Source organism: Drosophila virilis, chromosome X (genome assembly GCF_030788295.1).
Source record: "Drosophila virilis strain 15010-1051.87 chromosome X, Dvir_AGI_RSII-ME, whole genome shotgun sequence".
NCBI lineage: Eukaryota > Metazoa > Arthropoda > Insecta > Diptera > Drosophilidae > Drosophila > Drosophila virilis.
The window spans coordinates 5,468,593-5,494,620 of record NC_091543.1 but is presented as its reverse complement, the minus strand read 5'-3'; the positions used below and the strand labels follow the sequence as shown (position 1 = coordinate 5,494,620).

Genomic DNA, 26,028 nt, shown 5'->3' with positions numbered 1-26,028 from the left:
GTGAAATGTTCAGACCTGCCAGCGATCAGCTGTTATGCACTTGACCAACCGACAACGGCGAGAATAGCTAGAACAGCGAGAACAGCGATCAGCGATCAGTGATCAGTGATCAGTGTGTCCAGCACGTGAGCCCTATAAATAGATCCAAATGGTACGAAGTTTCCAGTTAAGCATGAAAATACCCAAACTGTTTCAATTGCTTACATTACACACACACACACACACACACACACACACACATACACACACACACACAGATAGATACACACACATGCGCACACACTCGCGCAGCTCGCATACAAATGAGCTTGAGCTGCCGGCTGTAGATTGATAAACTGTCGCTGCAATTGTTGTTTTCCTTTGCTCTTATCAGAACGGTAACTTCTATATTAATGAGTACACGTTACAAGCTCTGCTCTCAGCGTGCATGTGTGTGTGTATGTGTGCGTGTGTGTAATTGAGTGCTGCAGCTGAAAGCTGTTGCTGTTGATCGACTAGCGGCTGCCCTGTAAAATAAATTGATTTGCTTGTTTATTTCATGTTGCTTTTCTAAAGTGTAGGGCACCAATTTGGTTTGCGTGCGGACGAGCGATTAACGTGCTGTGCCTGGCTAATGTAATCTGCGAAATGTGCACAAATTGATAGTTATCGATTTTGGCCAAACTATAAAATTAACTTGAACTGTGTATGCGTTACAAGCCCCTCCATAGCCGTCAATAAAGGTTGAGTGCCCAGCTCTAATATATTTCGAGACCTGTTTAACAAATCGTAAGCTGTAAATCGATAATTATCGATTTGCATAGAAGTAGCTAAATTAATACTTAATCTGAGGTCAACTTCAACTGGTGTGCCTAGCCGGGATATATATTTAAAAAAAAATAAAAAACTGTCAATCGATAGATATCGATTTGCATGTAATCGGAATTGTTATCGATAGACAGAAAACATAAATCAACTGATGTTCGAGTCTAGCTTTGATGGTTTTATAGCTGACTATAACAAACCAACAAACACATTTGCATGACTTTAATATACCCTATGTAAGCCTATTTATACAGGGTATCAACGAACATAAGAACGACAAGACCAATGCGACAATGCGATACCAAAAAGAAGCGGCACACACACACACACACACACCGCTGCACACCTGCGCATCGCACACACGCCCAAAAAAAAAAATCGAAAATCAAAAATCAAAAAACAAGACAACAAAAAAAAAACACTGAAAGCGAAAACGAAAATGTTGTCAAGTGTTCGGACTTGACTGCACGCCAAGCAGAGATAAACTCTTTTTTAATACAGAGAAGCATTGCCAATAACGCCTTTAGCGCTGGCAGCGACGCCGACGCCGACGCCGACGCCGACGTTGACGGCGGCAGCGACGCAAACGTCGCTGTTTATTATTAAGACGCGCGCGCGCTGGTCGCACTTAATTAGTTGTGCGATACAATTCTAGCCAAGCGGTTGACGCAGCAGCAGCAGCAGCAGCAGCAGCGACTGCACTCGAGAAAAACTCTGAGAAACAAGAAAAACGCCGAAAACCAAAAAAAAAAAAAAATAAATAAGAAATCAAATAAACAAATATATTCATAAACTATTCAAATTTAAGTGTAGGCAGCTGCGACTCATTCCCCCCGCCAAAAAAAAAAAAAAAAACGAATAAATTCGAAATCGAAAACGAAACCGAAAACGAAAACGAGTTACATCGCGTTGCGCATACGCCGTGTGTGAAGCATCGGGCAAGAGTTCAGAGAAATTTTTAACAAAAAAATAAAAGTAAAATAAAACGCCCATTGAAAATAACTGAACATTTTCATAGGCGCACGTGTGGCACGTGTTTGCCTTTTTTTTTATAATATTCTAATTTTTTCCATTTTTTTGTCTCAACTCACAAATCAAAACAACAACAAACAAGTTTTTGCTCAAGTTTCGATATTGTTGTAAGTGCTTGGCTTATTTTTTTTCTGAATTCGTTTTTGTATCATGTTGAAAAACGCGCGCCTTTTGCTTGGCGTTTTCATATTGTCTGCCAGCCTCATAACGGATACACAAGCCACAGGTGAGTAAATAATTAAAAGCACAACAGCAAAAACAATAACAAAATCAAATTGTAAGAAATATGCGTAGGGAAATTCCGTTTATGGCAAGTGCCAAGGAATCCCCGAAATACTCAATGAATGTGCCTGGCATGCACAGCATTTGATGAAGATCAGACAGACCAGATGGTTGGGCGCTGCCCGACTGGCAGATACCCTAAGTGCGCGTCTGCTTTATACCCTTCTCCTGTCTCTGCTGCTTCCATAAGCCGCACATTATGCAGTCTTGTTTAACGGCGACTCGGTGCTTACAGTCCGATCTGAATGCGATTTTCACTGCTTTAATATGACATAGAACAGCGCAAGGCTCTGCTCTTAAGAGGTAGAAAAAAAAAATTGAATAGCCCATAAATTTGTGAGTACCATGCGGAAGTCTTTACATAGAATGATAACTTTTGATGAAAACCGGAAAAAAATGTCGAAAATGTCACTATAATAACTGTTGATATGTGATTAACATCGATATTTGCTGAATTATGAAAATAGGAAGATATGTTAAAGATTGTTTTAATTTATCGAATTATGGAAATGGGGCAAATGGTACAAAAATTATATGACAACAAAATGTAATGCTCAAAAATGATATTTGATGAATTGAAAAAAAAAAAAACAGGGGAAAATGTCTAAGAATTGTGTAATAATCGAATATTTGATTTATGGAATTATGAAAACATTTTACTATAAAAACTTTTGATTTATGCCCAACATCGATATGCTTGTCGTCTTATAAAAACGTCGAGAAATATATAATAAAATCAAGCTGCGCATCGTCTCGACCTTAAGTAGTTCCCGACATCGACAGACAGACAGACGGGTGGGCGGACGGGAGGGCGGTAGGACGGACTCGATTGACTCAGCTCTTCGTCCTAATCAAGAGTCTATGTATATTCTTGATGGGCTCTAAAGTGCTGCCTATTAAGGCGGATGACTCATAGATCAAATATATACTGTTATCTCTCTAGTATATGTAACTTCTTTGGTTTGTCACCTGAATTGTTATTATTGAAATCTATATAGATATATATATATATATATATATGTATATATCGTGTGTGTTTTAAAAAGTTTTATTTATTTAAACAATTGGCTTATTAGTTTAAAAAAACTGGCAAATAATAAACATGTCTGTAAAAGTAGATCGATAAATTTCAACGAATTGGCATGCATTATTTAATTTTTCATTTGTGTAATTATAGTATGAGTCTCTTTTTTTTTGACAGTTTCCATAAATTAGAAGCTGCAGCAATCGAGAGCCCGCAATTACGCTGCCTTCTACTCTAGATATAGACAGGTTTTAAGTTAATGCTTTTCGAACTTTGTTTAAGTGAGGCGCAACATAAAAGCCAAATAAATCAAATTAAAATATTGCACCTTTTTATTGTATTTCGTGACGATTTGCGTAAGATCTATCAAACTATTGTAGTCAAAGAGTTCTTGGGCCAATAAATTTACTCGTCAAGAGTTCAAATTGACGATAAGTTCAACAATTCGTTCGCTCAATTGAACTAGTTCCTGTTTTAAATATCGTAGATCTTGGATGTATATAGGCATAAAGTGAACATTTTGTACCATGCAATCGTTTAAAATTGTTGATTAATTCAAAAATGAGTTATTAAAATGAACTGGTTCTTGATTTACAGTTCAGGACATAGATGGTATTTGTTTAATACCAAATCAAAATACTAGAATATATATGCAGTCATTTGAAATATTTATTTAAATTGTTGATAAATTTAAAAGCGAGCTGTTCAAATGAGCCGGTTCATGGTTCACATATAACATAAACACGCACTAACAGTAGTAGTATCTTAATAATACCAACTCAAAATTTTAGAGAATAAAATACCAAAATCCTGTTTGTCGCAAGCTTTGGAATTGCGAAAAGGACAATATTAATTTTACATAATAATAAGTTATGTATATTATATGACTGCATAAAGACTGCGATTTTAAAGAGAAAAGAACGGAAAATTTATTAATATATATCACGTTAAGACCCCACACATTGAAGGCCAACGTATTTGTAATTCTCTGCAATAAATTTGCGGGCTTTTTTAATCGAAATCATGCCCAAAAACAGAGCAGAGCAAGAGACAGCTGTCAAAGCAAAAACAAATACAAATAAATATAACAATATAATAAAAGAAATGCAGCATTTAAATCATGGAAATAAATCAGATTGAAAACGGTTTACAGGTGTTGTCGCCTGAGCACAGGCCATGGACAAAGGGGTGGGGCAGAGGGGGGTAGCTATCAGTGGCAGCTGCTTTGATAACAAATAAAACTTGCCAAAATTGAACGATTGAAAGATTGATTGAAAGTGCACGTGTATGACCAAATGTATGTGTTTTTTTTTTGGGGCGTGGTCTTTACATCCTGATATACATATACATATACATATACATATATATATACATATATACAAGGGCCAGGTCAACTGGTGGGAATCGTGTCAGCTGGGCCGAACATTGATGTAGCATCTGTGATCTATAATCGTCAGCCGATAATGAATTCCAGTTCCAAATTGATTTATCAGCATGCCCAAAAAATAACACATATATAAGTATATATATATATATCTATAAGCCATCTGATTGTGGGCTGGAAGCAAATGTCATGCGATTGATTGATGCGATTATCTGACAGCTGTTTATAGCTGATAAAAAAATAAAAAATAAAAAAACAAAAAACAAAAAGCCCAACAACAACAAAATGTCCAAATCCAATTTCCATTTCAGTTTTCGGTGAGTAGCGCTTTTCGAGTGCCTGCACTAAAGACTTCAGAGCAAAAAGTCTGAGCCCGAAAACCTTTGATACCACGATTTATCATTGATCTGCGAGCAATAGAGGAATATAGTTAAATACGGCATCAAGAGTAGTAAGCCCTGCCTTTGGGTTTGCCAAATGAAACCCTATCTTCGAATGCCATTCCATAGCCCTAGGCCTAGATCTTGGTTCCAGCCTGGCTTTGTCATATATCTAGATAATTTTAATGAAACAATTTAATTTAATATTCGTTTTTACGTAGTTCTGCTCGGTTTTCGGCTTGTTTAGTTTAAAGATTGATTCTTCTTAAAAGATAAATTTCTATTCCGAAATGTAACCCAATAAGGTTTAAAGCTCTTTTTGCAGCCTCGGCTAAGACAATATAATACTCATCCCATTCCAAGCCCGAAATTCTAGATTCTAGCAACTACTGCAATTGACAAAGTTTTTCCCATAAATTGTAGCTTTTGTTTTCATGCTGAGTGGGAAGATTAGAAGAGAAAGTTAAAAAAAAAAAAATTGGACCCAGAATGGAAAGATTTAAGAAAAATAGAAGCAGGTACAATTCCATGTTGAGTTCCCATCCGGAATATACGACTAAAGCGGTCGAACCCTTTTACAAAAAGTACAACTAAAAATTATCTAAGAAATTCTTAAGGAAATCTTAAAATTCTTAAAAAATTAATCACCAGACTGAAGCATATAAATTAACCTAATACAAAAAATTAATTCTTTTTGTGTTCGTTCAAACTACAAACGGTCTCTTGGATCTAAGCGATATGTTTTACTTAGCCCAGATTATTTGAATGATATTGTTTAAGAATAAATCGTATATTCATAAAAATTAGCAATCCGTCAAGCTAAAAATATATGAAGGAAGCTGACAGCTGCGATCAGCTGAACAGTTTAGACAATTCAAAATCCACCAAGTTCCAAGAAACACTTTTTGCCAAATAATTTAATGCCTTGCCTTAGAAGGAGAAAGAAATAAAAAAAAAAGTGATAGGATCGTGTTCCGAAAGTTGTATATTATGTTATTTCTCCAGAAATTTTATATGGTTATTAGGAGCGTAAAGCGCTTAAGAGCACTCGTGCTGCAATTATCTAGTAGTTTTTTTTTATTTATTTATTGTTAATTTGTTTTTTTTTTTTTTTTTGGCGTTGCCACCCATTCATAATTGTTGCATAAACAAATGCGAGTAATTATCGTGAGCGTCATACGATAGAAGAATTATTTACCCGCACTCAGCATAAGCGAAGGTGATTCCCGATTCTTGATTCTATGGAACTGCGCTCCGGGGCAGCGACCCGGTGCTTTTATGGGATTTAATAGAAAACATTTGGTAATTCCATCTAATAACATTTAGCTGGAAGCATGAAAAGGCATTTCTAGCCTCTCTCTCTCTCTCTCTCTCTCTCTCTCTCTCTCTCTCTGTCTATCTCTTGCTCTCTATGTTTTGGAATTTGATGCGCGTATCCAAAGTTCAATCATTTTTCCCAGCGCATTCATGACGTTTTTGTTTTTTTTTTTATTTATTATTACTATCGGTTTTTAAATACGCGTCGCAGCATTCCCCAACGGCTGTTCGAGTATTACGAGTATTATTTGTTTTGGTTTTTATTTTCATCTATTTGTCGAGTGTTTTGTTTTAGTTGTTGCAACTATTCTTGTTGTTGTTGTTGTTGTTGTTGCTGCCGGCGCACATTTATCATCATCTCTGGTATTTGCCGAACAAACACGCAAACAAGCAGCGCCAGACGACGGCGCCCTCGTTTGATGGCTACACTAGACAACATAAAACGGGCTGGCAGCTCAAGTCTCAACCACAGTCGCCAGCTCTTTGATAGTCCAGCCAAGTTATGCAGTTATGTTGATGTCAGTGTTGTAAAACGGTTCGCGACTCGGTCGAACTGTGTTGCCAAAGCATTTGATAGCGTTTTTCGTTTCTGCTATGTGCGGCATTCTTGAGCGTTTTACTGGCCGCGTCTCTATTAACAACCACATGGAAATATATTTCATTTTACTCAAAGCATTAAGCGATAAATGCAAAGCTGGCGTTGCCAGACGAATTTTGGAGTTCGATTTTGTTAGCCAGTGTTGGGGAATCGTATTTATATTTATTTAACAACAATTAGCAAGCAGTTTTCAGTCTTTGGGTTTCAGCTTGGGAAACCGATTGATTTGCATTAAGTCGCAACACGATCAGCGAAATGAGCCGCCAATTAAACGGCAAAGTTGCAACAATTAAAGAAAATGATAAAAAAAAAACAAATGTTAAAACAAATACTGAAAAATGTTATTAACTAAACAAAATGCACTTTGCATTTGCGCGGGGGGGGGGGGGGGGGGGGTGTCTCAAGTAATTATGGCAAAGCGTCAAAACGTTTCTCGATTGCACAATGAATCGCATCAATGGGTCCGATCAGGGTGCAAGGCGTCATAGATATGGCTTAGAATAAAACAACAACAAAATCAAAAGAAAAAAACAGATTAGGAATTTCCCAAGAAGCGCATAAAAAGTTGCCAAACAATTTCCGCATAAGGGTTTCCGATTTGGATATGCTACAAAATGCTGCATCACTCTGGGATTTTGTTATACTGGGCGTGTGCGGGTATTTCACAAACCCGGCCTCCATCGTCGGGCAGCTGTCAACAGGTTCAATAAACTTGTTTTATGCATCGGCTTAGCGCAAGCTTCAGATGCAAACGCGTTGATATATTCGCAATAACATTCACATTCACACATCTGTTGCATTGTGTATGCGAGCGAGTATCGAGTATCGAGTGAATATGTGTCGTTGGCAACACTGGCGATTGAGCTATGGCTAATGTTTGGCTCATAAAACATAGCCTTAAAGAGAGGTATTCATGCTTGTTTATTTATAATGCTTTTCTATAAGACCAGAGAGACCTATAAAAATATATTTGTCCTCAACCTAACTTCGATTTCTAGACTTAACTGGTTTTTGGTTTGAACCAGCGCCGACTAAGCCAAGCAGTGTCAAGCAGTTGAACTGCTTGCAGGGTATCTTGGCGTCGTTGCTCAGCATGCCGTTCACACAATTTATTTAGTTGCCTCAATTTTAAGATTGTTAAGTTTTTCTAATTATTAAATTATGTTGCATAATTGCCAATGAATGTTGTAACTTTTTTATTGTATTTATTGTTATTGTTTTGTCTATTCCGCGCCCAGCTGCAAGAGACATGCAATTTAGCTGCCACAGAACAAAAGAAAAACAATCTTAACAATACGAATAACAAGAATGAGCATAAAAACCTGGTGAAAAGCTGCCGAGCGTATCGCACGTGCTGAAAGAGTCTCAAGCGAAAAAGGTCAACACCAAATACCAAAATGCTCAACATGGGCAGCAAGAATCTTAATAATAACAACAATAATGGGTGGCAGGCATGCTCGACTGACAGATACCCTTCGTCTAGCTCTCAAGAGCATGCCTTTCCAGCAGGTGTCTGAGCATTGAACTGGCAGACGTAAGGTCGCTGGCTCAAAAACTAAATACAAATATCTGCTTGGAGATACGCTGGCTCGACTCGAGCACATAAATAACTAATTGACTTGACGAAGATTTGCACACATATTTGCGCAGCTTTATGTCCAGCTTAATGGCTGTTATGGCTACAGGGTATAAAACGAATGAATCACTATTTGGCGAGAGGGTTTTCGCTGGCAAAACGTTTGCACAAGAAATGCTGATAAGACAATGCCAATCAGACAGAACGGCCCGGGCCCCAGCCAATTGTCAGCACTTCTGCGGCATAAACTAGATATATAAAATAAGTCAAAAATATGGCATTATTTGCCCATTCCCGCTAAGACAAATTATGGCCAGCAATAAGAGCTTAATCATATGCCCTATAAAAGAAATGCCAGGAAAAGCAAATAACAAGACCAGAGCCAAATGCCAAATGACTATTCGCATTATTTTTGGATGACAAGTCAAATGCCAAGACAATTTCAGTTAAAACCCAACAACAACAACAACAACAACAAGAGCAATAATATTGGTAACAATAATAACAATTTAGCTTGTGCAAAATAACAAAAATATCGTAAAACTTTCAATTGAAACGGAATTCAATTCAAATTTGCCCCAAACTTTGCCATGTAAATGGGCTCTAAGTGAGGAGGGGAGGGGGGTAGGGTCGGGGGCACTTAATGTTTACGTTCGGTCTAGTTTGATTTATATATACAATTAAGCATTAGACTGCCATCTGACAACTAATTGCTATGCCATATAATTGTTTATCTACCCACGAATTGTGGTGGAAATTTTTTTTTTGTGTTTTATTTTCTGTTTTTTTTTTTTTTCGTGAGAAACAATTAAAGTCTGTTATTCGACGGGCAGAAGTTTGTTTAGCGTGTATCGATGCAGAGGAAAATATAATGCAAAATTGCATTCCCGGTTTAGACGAGCCAGCGTCCTCCATGGTCACTTTAATGCATTTCAAAAGTTTTATTTCATCCCAAAAAATGTTAGATTTTAGAATTTGACACCATTTCGGACTCGTAAGGATCAGTTTTATCGATTGGCGTCAAAAATATGAAAATCTAAATTTTGACCCAAATCGACAAAAAAAAAACAAGGGGTTACATCACGTTTTTTTTCAAAAACGAGGTAGGTTCGAAAATCAAAACTTTTTCGATGATTTTTTTTTTAATATCTCGGGAAAATATCGTCTGATTTTGAAATGTTATGCCTTTTTGAATTCGTACGAATCCCTACTATCAAATGGCATTCAAAATCAATCGCAAGGTCGTATTTTTTGGCATAAAAAATAAAAGGAAATCTTAACGGTAATATAAAATTAATCCCAAGAGCAGAGTGTCCTCCATGATCACATTAATTATGTTATATATTTCATATTCAATACGAATTTGTTAAATAAACATAATTCCAGCATGGAATATGATTTAATTGAAATATATTCAAAAATAGCTGGATAAACTCCGAAATTATGCAACCATGCCATCTAGGGTATCTGCCAGTCGTATACGCATGACTGCAGCGTGTCAGACAATTTGCATGTTAGTTGAAAAATTGTGCATTTATGATTTTCAGGGTTGCAGCTTCAATCTTATCAGAGTTTTCATTAGCCCACTGAATGCCTTTTATCTATATTATGGCGCCCACATATTATATATATATATATACATATATAGAGAGAGAGAGAGAGCGAGAGAGAGATACTAGACAGATGATTTATATATAATTATTCTTCTTCTGCTCTTCGTTTGACAGCAAATAATGAAACGAGCTTCCTGGAATCATCGCTCAGATATTTGGATGAGCAGCTGCTGTACGATATTCTGCCGCGTGCCACATGCCCCGGCCAGGAACAGGATGCGCCACTAGATGAATTTCCCGATATATTTACAGGTATGTAAAAAACCAGCTCAGCTAACACTAGTTCCGGGCCGCTAACGAAACGGGTTTGTGTTTAATCTGTGCCGCACGAGAAGCCTTCGAACTTCGGAGCTTGACAAGTTTGTCAATTGTCTTGAACTTGCTGACCATGTGGCATTGGTCAATGGTCTTCCTGCTGGCACCGGTCGGCGCGCACGGCTCTTATCACTTATCACTGGGCCAGGGTCAATACAAGTGCGCCGATAAAGAAAAACTCAATGGGCCAATAAATCAGTCGCCGCAAATGTGTTTACACTGGGTGCTTCGCCCATATGAACCAGAAACCAGAAACCAGCAACCAGCAACCGAGCAGCTCCCACCTCAGTCCGCCAGATTGTCTATTTTCACAGCGCAACGGGTCGAGTCCGTGCTCTCGACTCTCGGTATCTTCTATGTACACACATGTCCGCGTATATACACTATATACATATATATATAAATATATATGTACTATATCTCTTTGCTGCTCTTCAAATCGTGCACCTTATCGCGGCCAAGTCGTGAAAAACCTTTAATTAAACTACAATACTTGGAACACGACAGATACGCATACTTCGAGCGTCAAACTCGGCCCATGTATAATAAATAGCAAAAAAAAAAAAAAAAAACTGTCTGTATTTACATGATATGCCAATAGAATCTTTATGCCCTGCAACTGTGTTAGTGGGGTATCTTGTTCTCCCCTGTTTTATCTACAGATCTCTGTAGATCTCAATTTTGAAATTTTATGGCATATACAAGAGAAACCTGGGTCTAGAATTTTACCAAATTTTCTCTGGCAGAAAATTTGTTTAAGAAAAAAAAAAAGGTGAAATCCCAATTGAATTGTGATCTTCTCTTGTTCGAACACAGTGGAGCAACTGCGTCAGGGCTGGGTCGTGCTGCACGTATTCGCCGCAATCTATTTCTTCATATTGCTGGCCATCATATGCAATGATTACTTTCTGCCCACCGTCGAGTGCATCTGCGAGGATCTGCATCTGTCCAAGGATGTGGCGGCAGCCACGTTTATGGCGACGGCCACCTCGATGCCCGAGTTCTTTACGAACACGATAAGTACACTAATTCTGGAATCGGACATGGGACTGGGCACCATAATTGGCTCGCTGATGTTCAACACACTTGGCGTTGCCGGACTCGCGGCCCTGGCCATCAACAAGGTAAATATTGGTGGGCAGCCGTTTTAGCGTGTATTTACTGTATCAATTGATATGATTGCAGCCAGTGCAGCTGGACTGGTGGCCCATAGCCAGGGATTGCTTCATCTACATCTTCAATACGATCGTTTTGCTGGTGCTCGCCTGGGGCGGCAGCATCAGCTTTGTGGAATCGTGCGTCATGATGGGCTTCCTGGTGCTCTACTATCTGATCACATTCAACAACAACAAGTTTATGCCTGCCATACGCGTCTTTATCGAGGATCGCATGAACTGCTGCTTCTCCACGCGCTACGGTAAGTACGCCTAACTCTACGCTTACCTGGTGAATCAGTTGAGGAACATTTGCACATCTTTCAATAGATCTGACGGAACCACCTGAGAACAGTGCCAAAGCGCAGCTGCCGCTGAAAAAGGATCCTCTGTCCGGTGACGGGCTGTTTGTGGTCAATTTTCCGGAGAATACCTCATCCATGTCGTCTACGGCCAATTTGACGCACTCCAAGAATTGTAAGTATGCATGCGAAAGCAAATTAAACCTGTTCAGCTCCAAATTGTTTTACTGGTTCCGCTGCCAGCAAAAAAGAGCTGCTATCTTGACAGTTGTAATGCGAGCTTATAGAGATCTCGATAATTGCTTAATGTTATCGATAACAACACGAAATTATCGCTTTCCTTTTGAATGCGCTTTACAACACATTAATTTTATTCTTCTTTTTTTTTTGTCTCTGCCCAGGGAACGGCGAGGACGACGATGACGATCAGCTGCCGCGAAGCATTTTCGCCTTTCCACACGGCGCCACAACTTTCATGAAATGCTGGTGGGTCTTTACGTTCCCGATTAAGCTAGTATTGCGCATGGTGATTCCACATCCCATGCGGCATCGCAGATTGTATCCGTTGTCCTTCATCATGTGCATCATTTGCATTGGCCTCAATGCCTATCTAATTGTCTGGATGTTGACGGCTTTCGGTGTGGCCATACGTGTGCCCACCATTGTGATGGGTCTCACCTTTTTGGCCGCCGGCTCCACAATGCCCGAGGCGGTTTCCAGCCTTATATCGCTGCGAAATGGTAAGCAAATTGATTCTAGACTCGCTCACATTTGGTACTAATCTCGTGGATTTCTAGGCGAGAATGGCATTGGCGTCTCGAATTCGTTGGGCGCCAATTCATTGGCCATCTTGTTGTCCCTGGGCGTGCCGTGGTTCGTGAAGAACTGCATCAACTATGGCACCGGCGAAAAACAGCAGGTTGGCACCCAGGGCATCGAGTACAATATATTGATCCTGATCTTCTGCACCATCGCCCTATTCGTCGTGCTCAGCTGCAGCGGATATCGTCTAACCAAGCGCGTGGGCATAGCCCTGTTCAGCGTCTATACGGTATTTATTGTGCTGCAGATCCTGATCGAGATGAACGTGTTCTTCCCCATGGACTGCAGCAGCTAATAACAACAACACCAGTTCCAATTCCAGTTAGGGTTCCAGTTCGAGTTCCAATATCCAGTTCGATAATCGGTATTCGTGTTCAAGTTGTATGCCATCGAGCTTCTGGCTGGCACCAGAGCAAAACGCAGCCAGACGTGGATTCGGTTAAGTTTTCCGTTCTAATTGTTAAATATTTATGTATATACGAGATTTTGGAGTTGCATTAGTTTTAATATGTATATACATATCGATAATGGGGCTTATGACATTGATTGCCAAAAATGTTGGGTATTGCTCTCAGTACGAGTTGATATGGTTCATTGAACTAATTCAGGCTATCAAGTTCGGCTTAAGTGCCAAGCTAACGTATTATTTTAGGGTTGCCACCTAAGAGATAACGAACAACAACGACGGAGATTTACACAAAAACTAACACTAGTTCAAGCTAACCTAAAATATCAAGCTCAATTAATGTCATACGTTCATATTACACAATTATTATTATAATCATTTTTTTTTTTTTGTTTTCCTAGCTTAGGTACTCCTTAAGACTGTCTACTGTTTAGGTATAAATAATCGATTGTAACAAACTATCCTGTTGTACACTATTTATAAAACCCTACCCTAAAGGCTCTGCTAACGTCACAAATTTAAAACTGGTACCAAAGCGCGACATTCTACTGTAGCTAAACAAAAACTTCAAGCGAATTACCACTTAGAAACCAAATGCTATATATATATTTATATATATATTGTATATATTTACTGACTATAACTAACTACAAGTACGATTACGTAAGTGCCCTGCGATATTTATGGCCAACGGCCAGACTTTCCTTAATTATGTGCACAGGGTATTGATAGTGTGCCCGTGTATTATCACTGTTGATATTCCATAATGTGTGGACTCTATTGTTACCGTTACTGTACATCGACACATCTACACAAATACCGTTTGTTATTAATTTATAAATACATTTAACGACAAATATTAACAATTGTGATTTTTAACGATTTTGCTCAGATAGCAAATAGCAAATAGCAAATAGCAAAGAGAGAAACAAATAATAATAAAATAAATTTTAAAAACAAAAACTACTCAAGTGTCCCGTTGCTCGACTCTCGAGTGGCCTGTGTGATTTGCTGATTAGTTTGTGCACAGTGTGTACATACTTATGTCGCACACTGTGCTTAGGGCGTGCTGATAAGCCAAATGGGAAACACCGTTATGTGCTTGCTTTGTTGTTGTTTTTGTTTAATAACCCTTCGGATTGGAGAAATTCATTAAAGTTTCATCACATAAATAAGTTGCTAAATGAGATCAAACATACATATACATATAAGTATCTTAGGTGTATACACTGAGAGAAATGAAATACCAAACAATTTGTATGACAACTTATTCAAACAGCAATTTTAACTATGCTTGTCAATTTGTATGACAGTGCGCGTGTGTGTGTGTGTGTGTGTGTGAGTATATCTTACAGACATAAAACAAATAATCCACAAATGTTTCTAATCAAATAGCCAGCACTGTAGCTGCTCGCCCTCCATAAAGCCGGCGACTTGATAATTGTTTTTTTTTTTTTTTGTTTAGTTTTTTGCGCTTTATGCGGGCAAATCGTCTGGGGATCGTTAGCGATTGTTGTAATATTAACATGCGTATAAATATGCAATTAGTTCTTGTCTTTCATCATAATAAATACTTATAAATAGTTGCTTGGTTTCATTTTGTCGCTTTTTCGTCTGCTTTCTTTAACATGCTTATGTCTGTCATTTTGGTATTCGAATGCGATACAATACGTACTAAATTAGAGAAGTTTTCAAAACTTGCGCCCAACACGAACGCCTAACATTTCGTTCACAAGGGGGGGAAATACATATAATGCATTTTAAGCCCATGTACAAATCAGTCTGAGCAATTACAATTCAAATGTGCCTGCGAATTACATATACAAACAACATGTTTAAACAGTGTGTGGCGGAGGTGTAGGTGGATGGGAGGGGGGTTCTTTGCCCGGAGGGGGTTAGGGCAACGTTCAGTACGCTTTTTATAGCTTTTAGCTGCGTCTTGAACAACCAATTGGCACAATTTCTACACACATTTCTAGTACACTGAGAAAAGTTTTTGCCGATTTAAAATGAGAGTGTGTTAGATTTAGAGAAAGGAACAAACGCAAGTTGAATAATTTGAAATGAGAATTGGCTAACAATTTTGAAAATTTTCTTGTTGACTTGGTCGAAGCTTTGATGCCAGTGCCTTGGGCCTGGTTAAGTTCCATAATTCATTGGGCCACACACTCAATTAGGTGCAACAGTGGTGTCCGTTTTTAACGTAATAGTTGTGCATGGCAACGGTGCCGTTTTTGCTGTAACTGCCGCCGCCGCCATTGTATTGTGTGCTTGGGTTGCCGCCGCCATTTAAGAAGCTGGCGCTGCCGTTAATCCCGTTACTGCTGCTTGCAGTTGCAGTCGCAGTCGCAGTCGCAGTAGCATTGCCATTGTCATTACTGGTTGCCGCATCGAATGCCTTGATGTGATTCTGTATGATTTTACACGTAAATTGACGATGTTGGCCCGGTTCCTATGCAAAAGCCAAAAAAATCAAAATCAAATTAGTAACTGGCCCCCGTATACCCTACATACTACATATGCATACATACTTGTGTGAGTGTGTGCTTGTGTCTGTGTGTGTGTGTGTTGTGTGTGTGTGTGCTTGTGTGTGTCAGTATTTGCGTTTGCGTATGTTTTTACCTACCTTTGGCTGTATGGGAAAACAACACCAGAGTATGAACGCTATGAAGGCCACCAGTGTGCCAACAAGCAATATGAAATCCTCGATGGTCTGATTAGAGCATAGAAGATGAAAATCAATTATAAATTCGATTAGTGTTGTCTGGTAGCACTGTATGTGTGTTTGTGTGTGTCTGTGTGTGTGTGTGTGTGTGCGGTCTTGATGTTGTTGTTGTTGCTTCTACTTACCGGCTCTTCGCCAAGCAGCACGTGATTTATTAAGTAGACGAAATCATCAAATGGTGTCATTGTGAATGCCGAAAACGCCGTCCAAATGCAGCTTGCAGTTTGTTTAGATCCGGATTTTTCTTTACTTTATTTACTTTTTGACTACTGCTGCAGCTGCTGGGCGTTTTCTTCAAGATTCGGTTTATTATATGCACAGCAATAACGTTAACATGGCGCTGGCACTGCAACACTATCACAAAAACAAATACTTAAAATAAAAATTCGCAACCTTGCACGAAATTATGTGTTAAACGCAGCTGCAGCGGCAGCACAGGCACAGCGCTTTGTGATGGGCATGGCGCGGTTTAAGCTTAGAATATCGATAGTATCGAAATTATTTCAGTGCTATCAGTGTTGAGTCGCTTAGTTATATCGATATGAAGTATTTTCTCAAATAACGAGTTAAATATACCAAAGTAAGTATAGTTGAATAGTATTGATAAACATATTGCATATTAAAAGCTAATCAAGCTTAAGTCATCATTTGAAATTGTTTTGAAGTAAGTATCGATACAGTGCTGGGTATCGATAGGCAAACAGCTGTTAACGCCAATGCCGCTTATCAGTCAATTTGTCACCACTAGCATAATTTTAAAGGTGTTTGTGTTTTCGATTTATCAAGCCGCATATATTTTAATAATTTCAAGTGAAATATGGTGAAAGTTGCCAAAGCGCGCAGCAAGGAACGCCCCATGCGCAGCGACAATGATATGGCGGCCCAAAGCAGCGATGACGACACCAAATCGAAGTTAGCAAAATCAAAGACAATCAATAAGCATTCAGAAGCCGTAAATCGCAAAGAGAGCAAAACGCGCAAGCGAAAAATAGCACGCGATAGCTCCAGCTCCAGCTCCTCCTCCAGCGGCAGCAGCAGCAGCAGCAGCAGTAGCAGCAGCAATAGTCGCAGCAGCAACAGCAGCGAGGCTTCCAAGTCCGTCGGTGACAACAAACGCGCCAAAAAAACGAAAGTTGTCAAGGACGCAACGCCCAAACGGGAAAGACCACAGCAGCAGCAACGGGAGCCTGCAACCGTGGAGAGCAGAGTGCAAGAGCAGCGCTCCAAATGGGACAGTCCAGAACGCAGCGGCGCCAACCAGCGACACGGTTCTGGCAAAAACACAAACAAAGCACGCAAACGAAGCCGCAGTCGCGAACGTGAGCGAGAGCGGGAGCGGGAACGCGAGCGGGACAGAGACAGGGAGCGGGATCGTGAACGTGAACGTGACAATCAAGTGCGTCGCGGACGCGAAAGGGAACGTGAACGCGATAGAGATCTAGAGCGCGGCAAAGATCGCCGCCAGCAGCAGCAGCAGCAGCAGCGTATGCGCAGCAACGAGCGTCGGGAGCGACCACGTCGTTCGCCCGTCGATTCACATCGGTAAGTGGAAGAGTTGAGAGTGCGACACCTTAACATCTTAGCATTTATGCCCCATGCAGGCGCAGCAGAAGCCACAGTCGTAGTCCACGGGAACGTTCCTACAGAGGCGGCGGTGGACCACGTCGCCATCAGCAGCAGCAGCAGCAGCGTCGCAATGACCATCGCAACCGGGACGAGGAGCACTTTGAGTGGGGCAAGCCAAATGACAAGGACAAGCCGCCGGCGTCCAATGATGATGAGCCGCTCGACAAGGAGAAACCCAATTTTGGACTGAGTGGTGCCCTCACCGAGGACACCAACAAAGTGAACGGTGTTGTTGTCAAATACTCGGAGCCGCCGGAGGCGCGCAAGCCCAAACGCCGCTGGCGTCTGTATCCCTTCAAGGGTGAGACGGCGCTGCCCACGCTGCACATACATCGACAGAGCTGTTTTCTGGTTGGACGCGATCGCAAAGTGGTCGACCTGGCGGTCGATCATCCCAGCTGCTCCAAGCAGCATGCAGCACTCCAATACCGTCTGGTGCCCTTCGCCCGCGATGACGGCAGCCAGGGCAAACGGGTGCGTTTATATCTAATCGATTTGGAGTCGGCAAACGGCACGTTTCTCAACAACAAGAAAATCGATGGACGCAAATACTATGAACTGATGGAGAAGGATGTCATCAAGTTTGGCTTTAGCTCGCGCGAATATGTGCTGCTGCATGAGAACAGCAAGGAGGACCAGGAAGATGACGATGTGCATATCAAAGACGAACCGGCCGAGCCATCTGACACAGCCGAGCAGGCCAATGCGCCAATATGAAAGAGATGCCAATAATATGCTCACTCGCTCACACACACACACACACACACACTGTTCTTAAGCTAAGTTCAAATGTATACTAAACTATGTATGTTCAAATCAATGTGTCTCCCCGTCCACTCGCACCCCCCCTCCCCCCTCCTACTTACCAATTCCATTGTGTGTGTTTTGTCCATTTGTCTATGTCCAAAATGCGGCACGTTTTCGCGTGCAACAACTGCCAACATTGAAATACAAGCCAGAATTGTGTACTTCCTCATCAAATTGCGTTGAATTCTTTTTTGGTATTTGAGCTGCGACAGCTCCAAGTAGCTTTGGCTCTTTTAGTGAACCGTCACGTCTGCAGCTTAACGCAACATGCATGGGCGTGCCATCATCTGGAGCTGCATCTGCATTGGCATTTGTCTCGGCCATGTCTGGGCCGTGCCAGCGGCCAGGCCGCGTCGCCAGGTGGTGCAGCCATTGTGGCTAATGCGGCCCGATTTGCTGCCCTCCTCACAGGCGGCACGGGTGAGCGTGACGCCGCAAAAGCTACAGGAAACAGCCGACATACGTGCGAGCATACAAAAGGCCGTCAATGAGGGCACCTACGTGGTGGCCGCCAGTCCACAGCAGGTGAGTGCTGCCAAGTGCCAGCAGCGACAGTGGCTAAAAGAAAAAGCAAGCTTCAATTTCTCGCATCCACATATCAAAGTTAATAAGCACAGACTTAGTGCTAGGTTTTTTCCATATACTTGCAAGGCAGTTAACCAAGGTGTTAGGTATTTGCCAGGAAGTTAGCATTGCAGTGCTGCCACCTGGCTATCCTCTGCTCATCTGGCAGCATCGAGAAGTCTCTAAATTATCTCTGGCCAATCAAATGCGGCGTTGCCACACTTGTAAAAAAATGGGTGCAACTTGTTATTAGCAGGAACTTTGCAATGAACTTAATCTAACGAACTTATTTACATCTGGTTCAACAATATGTTTTTTTAAAAATCTTTTAGTAGAGTAAAGACTTTCTAGAAAATTATTCAAATATTTAAAGATTGTTTTTAAGCCGAAAGTCTGGCTAGATAAATTGCCTAATTAATTCAGTTTCTTTGGCCGCTGAAAAAGTAGAGTCCTGGCTCGTAACAATACGATTCTAGCCTTAGCTTAAAATAACATATATCATAAATATTTTCTACTCTTAAGGTATTACAAAATCTTTCCGAAGAGAAGGACATTACATTAAAATTACTATCAATCCCAACTCTTCCAGTTCCTGAGTGCGCTGGGCCAAGTGAACAGCCCAGGAGCAGCTGTTAACCCATTCGCGATGCCCGTGCTGCCCGCTTTCACGCTGCCAAATGCGACTTGGTGGCGACCATGTATGTTTTTGTTCGCTTTTATTCCGATTCCAGTTATAATAAATAATTCATATTTAGTTTAGAAACAGCCGAAAGTGCGAGGATTTTCCATCAGCGACCGAACAGATGCGGCAATTTGAATACTTTACGCGCCTTGAGAAACTGCAAAAAACAATTTGCATTAACTGGAAATTCTTTTTGTTTTTATTTGGAAAAAAAAAAACAAAAAAAAAAAAAAAAACTTAATCATGTAGTAATAATGAAATGTATACTTTATAGCATATGAAATTTTAGCTATCAAACAATTTTCAACAGTTTCTTATTTTTTGTTTCCTTTTTGCCATGAATGTGTTTTTCTTTTTGTTTTCTTTTGTTTCTTTCTTTTTCATAGGGTATACACATAGGGTATATCGCTGTACAAAATCTCTTTAAACATTAGTTTTCTCTAGCACTAAACAAAAATGCTCTAAAATACATATATGTATATATATATATATATAATATAGTATATCATATCATATCAGGTGTACAAACATACTTATACGCGTGTCTAGCCTGTTTACTGCAAATCAAGAGGTATACACATTAGTTGACTTTGTGTGTTGGGACTATAACTAGGCATTTATATATCGAGCTACCAGGTTCTTGTGCGGCTTTACATTATATATTTTTTTTTTGTATTTTGTTCCCTTAGCAATGATAACCGACTTTAAAAATATACTCAAAAAAAAACAGGGTTTGATATAAATTAATAATAACGAAGCGAACATCTGCCTGGCACTTGCAGAGAGCTTAATTCCCAGACAAAACCGATCTTACATATATATCTATATATATATTCTACTAGTCCTATATCGATCAGGTTTCTGAATGGTACTTTTTATAAAAAATATTTAAGCTTTAACACACAATAACACAAATTTCTATGGATTCTATTTATATATCTATTTTGTATATTGGTCCAACCAAATTTGGCTATATATATATAAATATATATATATATTGTATAAGGCTTACGGAAACTTGTTCTTATTGATTTTGGTCTGGTTTCTGTGTGTAAAAATCAAAGTTATATGGTTTAACAACTTAACATATATGACTACTATATGTTGTACTAATCGGATCTAGTCTATTGCCTTATTTGTGGAATTAAATGGGCCTATATATACTATGGATACACTCTAGAACAAGGCTAGCAGAAGATGCTTAACAAAAATGTCTGATTAAGAGAAAACTAAGTCGAAAAACTGTTAACTTAGCTCGAGATAAACAGATACAGACACTTACTATATATATATATATATATATATTTCCATTTATAATCAATAAATTTGCAAAAAAAAAAAAAACAAAACCTCTCCGAATAAGCTCTCTGCAAGTTTCAAAAGAAATTTATCGATCGACAATCGAATTGTTATCGATTTAACGAGGCGCAGTTGTACACAGTTTTACAGTTACAGTTACAGTTAAATAGTATTACAGTTGTATAGTATAACAGTTTGACAGTATTACAGTATTACAATTATAACATGCATGGATATTAATGCATTTTTTTTTCTAGCTTAGGTTCACATTTAGCTTATATAAGAAAAACGGCATTAAATACTAAAATTATTTACTTTGCTTTTATATCATAGAGTTTTTCATTTATTTGTTTATTTATTTATTATTATTATTATTATTATTTTGTTTTAATATAAGGCGTCTTTCAGATCCGTTTGCTTGCAGAAAGGGAAAAGGCAAAGGAGCAGACTGAGACAAACTGTGTCCACAGGTGAGGGAATGTTTTCAGCTCAGTTTTGTTGTTGTTCAAAATGTTCTCGGAATGCATTAAATACCAAATAAATGTACCAAAAATTAAACAAAAACAACAACAACTAAATAATAATTAAGTGCAACTAAAATGACTTTACTCTAAGTCTGTGGCTAGTCTTATGGTTGCTTTGTTTTGGGGCTTTGCTGTTTGGAATTAAACCATTTTTTTTCGTTTTCTTTCTTGTATAACATTGTAAAAGTTTAGCTTAACTTGATCATAAATGAAATTGTGTGTGTGTGTTTGTGTGTGTAAAAGCGATTTCTTTTTAAAATTCATCTTTTTGTTTTAGCATAGCCATAAATGATTCATGCGAGACTGCAAGCCGCAAAGCTTCGAGCCCGGCTGCTAAATCTGAACTCTGACAACTTATATGAAAACTTATATGAATATTTGTATATACTAATATTAAGCTGGCCTGCCTGAGCTCCATGCATATAATATGGTAATAAGTTCAAGCTATTGACAACAACAAATTCACTTGTAATTCTCAACAAGTTTTAGGTACAAGGGAGTCGATAGCATCGGTAGAATCAAACAAACATCCTGCTCATATGTCATTCGACAATTATTTATATATATATAAATATAAGAAAGCTAACATGAAACTTGAGCCGGACTAGCTTAATATTAGTAATTATACAAAAATAATGTTGAAACCGTTTTTCAAGTTCCTAAACTATGCAAAAATAAACCAACTTCAAAATAATCAAAGGAAATAGTTCAATATGCTAGTCAAATTTGTTGAAAATTTAAATTTTAAACCGGATTCGAAATTCTATGCTGCGATTGGTTCCACGCGTGAACCAAAACCAGGCACCGCGTTGCGACTGGTTCCACGCGTGAACCGCGATCCGCGAACCAGCAGCAAGTTTTTTGCGGCTCTGCAGTCACGCGAATAATAGATACAAATAGATACATGACATGATTACAATGAATCTACATATACACTAAAAACTAGAAGCTATACGCTCTCTCTCTCTCCCTCTATATATATATATATATGTTTATATACTAGATTATGCTTAACACAAAAACCAAAACAAAAAAAAATGGAGAACAAGACGCGGCCTGCATCAATGGATCCATCCACAACTATGTCAATGCCCAAATATCATGCTAAGTTCAAAAAACTGATAATAAGTAATTGCAAGAGATTAAGTAAAAAAGAAAAGAGTAGAAAATGATTAAATTAAAAACGAAAATAGGGAATGCAACCAACGACATATTCTGCGACTGGCTGCGCTACGTTCCATCTAAAACATGTTCCATATAATAATCCAGATTGTCGTTGTTGTTCTTGTTTATTGTTGTTGATGTATTCATGATGTTGTTGTTGTTGTTGTTGTTGTTGTTGTTGTTGTTGCTGCTGTTATCGAGTGCTGTCTCTGGCCAATACACTACACATTTAGCATGATAGTTAGGCAACCGGATATTGGATATATTCTTATCTAACCTCATCGATATCCTCACCCTCCGACGAGCTGCGTATGGTATTGTATTGCGAATTCCGGCTGCGCAGCATCCGTAGAAAGCTGCCCACGGCAAATATGGTGCGCCGATGTCGATGGAATATACCCTGATATAAGGCCTCTCGTAATGTCTTTCGATCTTCAACGTCCACCGATGACGTCAATGATGTTTGATGCGGCAAACGTGCTGCGAATGAATACACCATTAATTAATAATAATAATAAAAAATACACACTCTAAATAAACGCACCAACACACACACACACATACACACACACACACACATGCGATAAGGCGAGGCAATCGTTAAAATGAATTAAAAATTGAAAACAAAATAAAATAAAAAATTTAAAAACCCCAAGTCGAAAGTTCTGCCTTCAAATGTTTCGCAGATTAATTTTCTCGCATGCGGCTTGTGGCCAGCCGCCGCTTCAGGGAAATATCAGCTGAGTGTGCGTGCATGTGTGTGCGTGTGTGTGTGTGCGTGTGTGCGTGTGTGTGTGTGTGTTTTTTAGATCAGTTTTCATGGAAAAATCAATTCAAGCCACATGACATTTGAGCGGCCCGAGCGAAAGGCATACAATATACATACAACACATTGTGTAAACTACAGTGAAGACACGCAAAAACGGAAACGAAGCCTGCCTCAAAAATCCCGTGCCTCGCTGTGTATTTGCCCTTTTCTGCGGTCTACGTATTGAAGCTGGCAATTCGGAAGCTAAATTCTGCATATCTGTAGTAAAATTGTCCTAAAAACCTGCTGTGACAATCGATTTTTATCGTTTGGTTATCGATAACATGCTATTAAACACTTATCGTTTAGTTATCGATAACATGCTGTTAAACACGCATTGTTAAGTTATCGATAACATGCTGTTAAACACTTATCGGTTAGTTATCGATAACACGCTGTCAAACACCAATCGTTTACTTATCGATAACATGATGTTAAACACTTTTCAGTTAGTTATCGATAATATAGTGTCCATCAGCACCTTGTGATAGTTGAGTTCGTATTCTTTAAGTGCCATCAAATGGTTATTGCTAGTTTAGTTTAATTAGGTGGCAACGCTGTCATCACATTTAATACATGTTTAACAGGTGGATAAACTCATTGTAACCAATTTCCAATTGTTAAATGGCAAATCATCTGATTAAATTAGCTCAAACTGTTTTGTATTGTGATTGTAGCTTTGGCCGATCTAAAAGTAGACTTGCCACCTTTCTGTCCAGCCAGCAATCATTCACAGCCATCTAATCCTTGCAAGTAATCCTTAACATGAACTTTTGCAAGGAACTCCACAAAATGAGCCTTCGACTTGTTGTGCTTTCAAAATCGAACCGATTCGGTGCGTGCTTTGTGTTTACGGCTCCGCAAAAGTTAACTCCAAGTTTCGTGGAAAAGTTAACGTACTTTAAGGCTGGCGGCCAAAAAAATTAGCCAGCGCTGTTGTCACATTTAACACAAATATTTGACTTGCGAAGCAACGCATAAAAATCTATTTTATTTGTTTAGTGATAAAACACACGTAAAAGTCAAAGGTTCAAAATGGGAAAACAAAGTAGACAACATATTGTTTAGTTCCTGCGATCGTCGTGACATTTGTCCCACTGTACTTTTGCTCATGTGCGTATTTATAATTATACCCTGAGCCCATTGAAAGTGTGGATAAAGGGTGTAATGTTTTTGTAACTAACATGCGGAAGGAACAATCTAGGACAATCTAGTCATATCTCTCTGTCAGAAACTAGAAGTTAGACTTGACTTTTGCCCACGAAATTGGGAAGTGTATACAATATGTAAAGCTAGTTGATTATTTTGGATATCGATAAATATCGTTTTTGAGGCAAGGTTTTTTGAGCACCAATCCGACAATTATAAAGTTTCTCAAAGTGCATAAATATAGTTAACTATTTAGATACCTTGCTCACAATTAGGAAGTTGATTTTTTTAAATATCGATTAATATCGATTTTGAAACGAGGTTTTTTTTGAACATAACATGACACAAAGGTACTCATAGATTAAATGTTCGGAGACTACACTAATTTAAAGATCGATCCTTGCGAATGCAAGCCACACTCAAGCACTCAAAATTTCATAAAGATCGGACTATAAACACCGAAGATAATTAATACTGCATTTCCCATGCAAAGTGTAGGTTAGAGAGGGGAGTGACGGGGGGGTTAGCACAGTTGCTGCGTGTGTATCTGTGTGTAGAATGTTCGCGGCTTGTTACTGTGCTCAGGGTATCTCCTAGTCGGGCACGCTCTCTGATCTAGGCACGCCTACTCGTGTGTGTGTGTGTGTTTTTTTCTAATTTTCTTCTTTATAGGCGCTGGCTTGTTTGCGTTTACCTTGAACATAGCTGGGGCTTAGGAGCGGGGTTTGTTCAATATGCACACACACACATTTGTATAGACTTATGTACATACGTATATATGCATATATATTCTTGAAACTTACCCGCGATGGGCGATTTTGGCGACTTGAGCGAATACTCATCCAAATTCTTGCCGCCCAAATCGAGCTTTAGCACCTTTTTGGTCAGCTGCTGTGTGGCCGCCTCCATGTTGCTGCATTTCTCGATTTTGATGTCCACATTGCGCTGGCTAACGGCGCTTTTGGTGGGCGCGGCTGTAGCAGAGGCTGCTGCTGCCGTTGCTGCCGTTACAGTTACTGTTACTGTTGTTGTTGGTGTTGTTGTTGTTGTTGTTGTTGTTGTGCCTGTTGCTTTGGCGGCGTCGGCGTCGCTTGCATCAGACATGTTGTCGTTGTTGTTGTTGTTGTTGCTGCTGTCGCGCTTATCAATATGCTTTTTTCTGCTGCTGTTGCTGCTGCTGCTGTTGTTGTTATTATTTGAATTGGAGGTCGCCGCTTGTGTATCGCTGGCACTTGCGGCCGCTAATGCTGCAAATTGAACGCTGCTGCCGCTGCTATTGGCGTTCGCTGACGTCGTCGTCGTCGTCGCTGCTGACGCTGGCAGCGCTGTTGTTGTTGTTGTTGTTGTTGTTGCTGTTGTTGTTGTTTTTATTGCTGTTATTTGAACGTCGGCAGCAGCCGCAACCATTGTTCGAGCGCCTCGCCAAATACGCAATAGTTTGGCTCAAAAGCCGTTTTATATTTTGTTCTAGCCGTTATGAGCTGCCGCCTGCTGTTGTTTTTGTTATTGTGATTATTGTTGCTTCTGGTCGTTGTTTGTCTGCCGTTTGCATATAAAAAAAAAAAAAAAACACAAAAAAAAAACGAACGATTTCCGATGACGTGCGCGTTTTTGCTTTGTTCAGCGTTTATTTTGTTGTCTATTTTAGCTGCTTGTTTGTTTTATTTTTGT

At 39.4% G+C, this 26,028-nt stretch overlaps 5 protein-coding genes across 9 annotated transcripts; 3 read left to right on the top strand and 2 right to left on the bottom strand.

Annotated features, from left to right (window-relative positions):
- Positions 1–1,455: 1,455 nt before the first annotated feature.
- On the top strand, positions 1,456–13,972 carry LOC6633349 (sodium/potassium/calcium exchanger 4). The gene is made up of 7 exons (XM_015170054.2): positions 1,456–2,062; positions 10,125–10,262; positions 11,142–11,449; positions 11,511–11,742; positions 11,810–11,956; positions 12,183–12,521; positions 12,579–13,972. Exons 1-7 carry the CDS (start codon positions 1,987–1,989, stop codon positions 12,896–12,898), a joined length of 1,560 nt encoding a protein of 519 aa, XP_015025540.1. The 5' UTR covers positions 1,456–1,986; the 3' UTR covers positions 12,899–13,972.
- Positions 13,973–14,429: 457 nt separating this feature from the next.
- Positions 14,430–16,194, bottom strand: LOC6633348 (uncharacterized). 3 transcript variants are annotated; one of them, XM_002056753.4, is made up of 3 exons: positions 15,860–16,192; positions 15,636–15,722; positions 14,430–15,461 (listed from the first exon to the last, which is right to left on the bottom strand). In XM_002056753.4, the coding sequence occupies exons 1-3, from the start codon at positions 15,917–15,919 to the stop codon at positions 15,183–15,185; spliced, it is 426 nt and encodes a 141-aa protein (XP_002056789.1). In that variant the 5' UTR covers positions 15,920–16,192; the 3' UTR covers positions 14,430–15,182. The 3 variants fall into 3 exon arrangements, 2 of the variants coding, with proteins under 2 accessions (XP_002056789.1, XP_015025552.1); XR_004305408.2 differs by having other exon boundaries at positions 15,320–15,461; positions 15,541–15,722; positions 15,860–15,921; XM_015170066.3 differs by lacking the exon at positions 15,636–15,722 and having other exon boundaries at positions 15,860–16,194.
- Positions 16,195–16,470: 276 nt separating this feature from the next.
- LOC6633347 (uncharacterized) lies at positions 16,471–18,341 on the top strand. The gene is made up of 2 exons (XM_002056752.4): positions 16,471–17,276; positions 17,336–18,341. Exons 1-2 carry the CDS (start codon positions 16,552–16,554, stop codon positions 18,075–18,077), a joined length of 1,467 nt encoding a protein of 488 aa, XP_002056788.1. The 5' UTR covers positions 16,471–16,551; the 3' UTR covers positions 18,078–18,341.
- A 77-nt stretch (positions 18,342–18,418) lies between these two features.
- LOC6633346 (uncharacterized) lies at positions 18,419–19,597 on the top strand. Of its 2 annotated transcripts, XM_002056751.4 has the most exons (3): positions 18,419–18,692; positions 19,321–19,429; positions 19,487–19,597. In XM_002056751.4, the coding sequence occupies exons 1-3, from the start codon at positions 18,435–18,437 to the stop codon at positions 19,489–19,491; spliced, it is 372 nt and encodes a 123-aa protein (XP_002056787.2). In that variant the 5' UTR covers positions 18,419–18,434; the 3' UTR covers positions 19,492–19,597. The 2 variants fall into 2 exon arrangements, with proteins under 2 accessions (XP_002056787.2, XP_032296745.1); XM_032440854.2 differs by having other exon boundaries at positions 19,321–19,491.
- LOC6633345 (osteocalcin 2) lies at positions 19,431–25,764 on the bottom strand. 2 transcript variants are annotated; one of them, XM_070211261.1, is made up of 3 exons: positions 25,161–25,764; positions 22,678–22,880; positions 19,431–19,570 (listed from the first exon to the last, which is right to left on the bottom strand). In XM_070211261.1, the coding sequence occupies exons 1-3, from the start codon at positions 25,762–25,764 to the stop codon at positions 19,520–19,522; spliced, it is 858 nt and encodes a 285-aa protein (XP_070067362.1). In that variant the 3' UTR covers positions 19,431–19,519. The 2 variants fall into 2 exon arrangements, with proteins under 2 accessions (XP_070067362.1, XP_032289111.2); XM_032433220.2 differs by lacking the exon at positions 19,431–19,570 and adding an exon at positions 19,590–22,621.
- Positions 25,765–26,028: the final 264 nt, after the last annotated feature.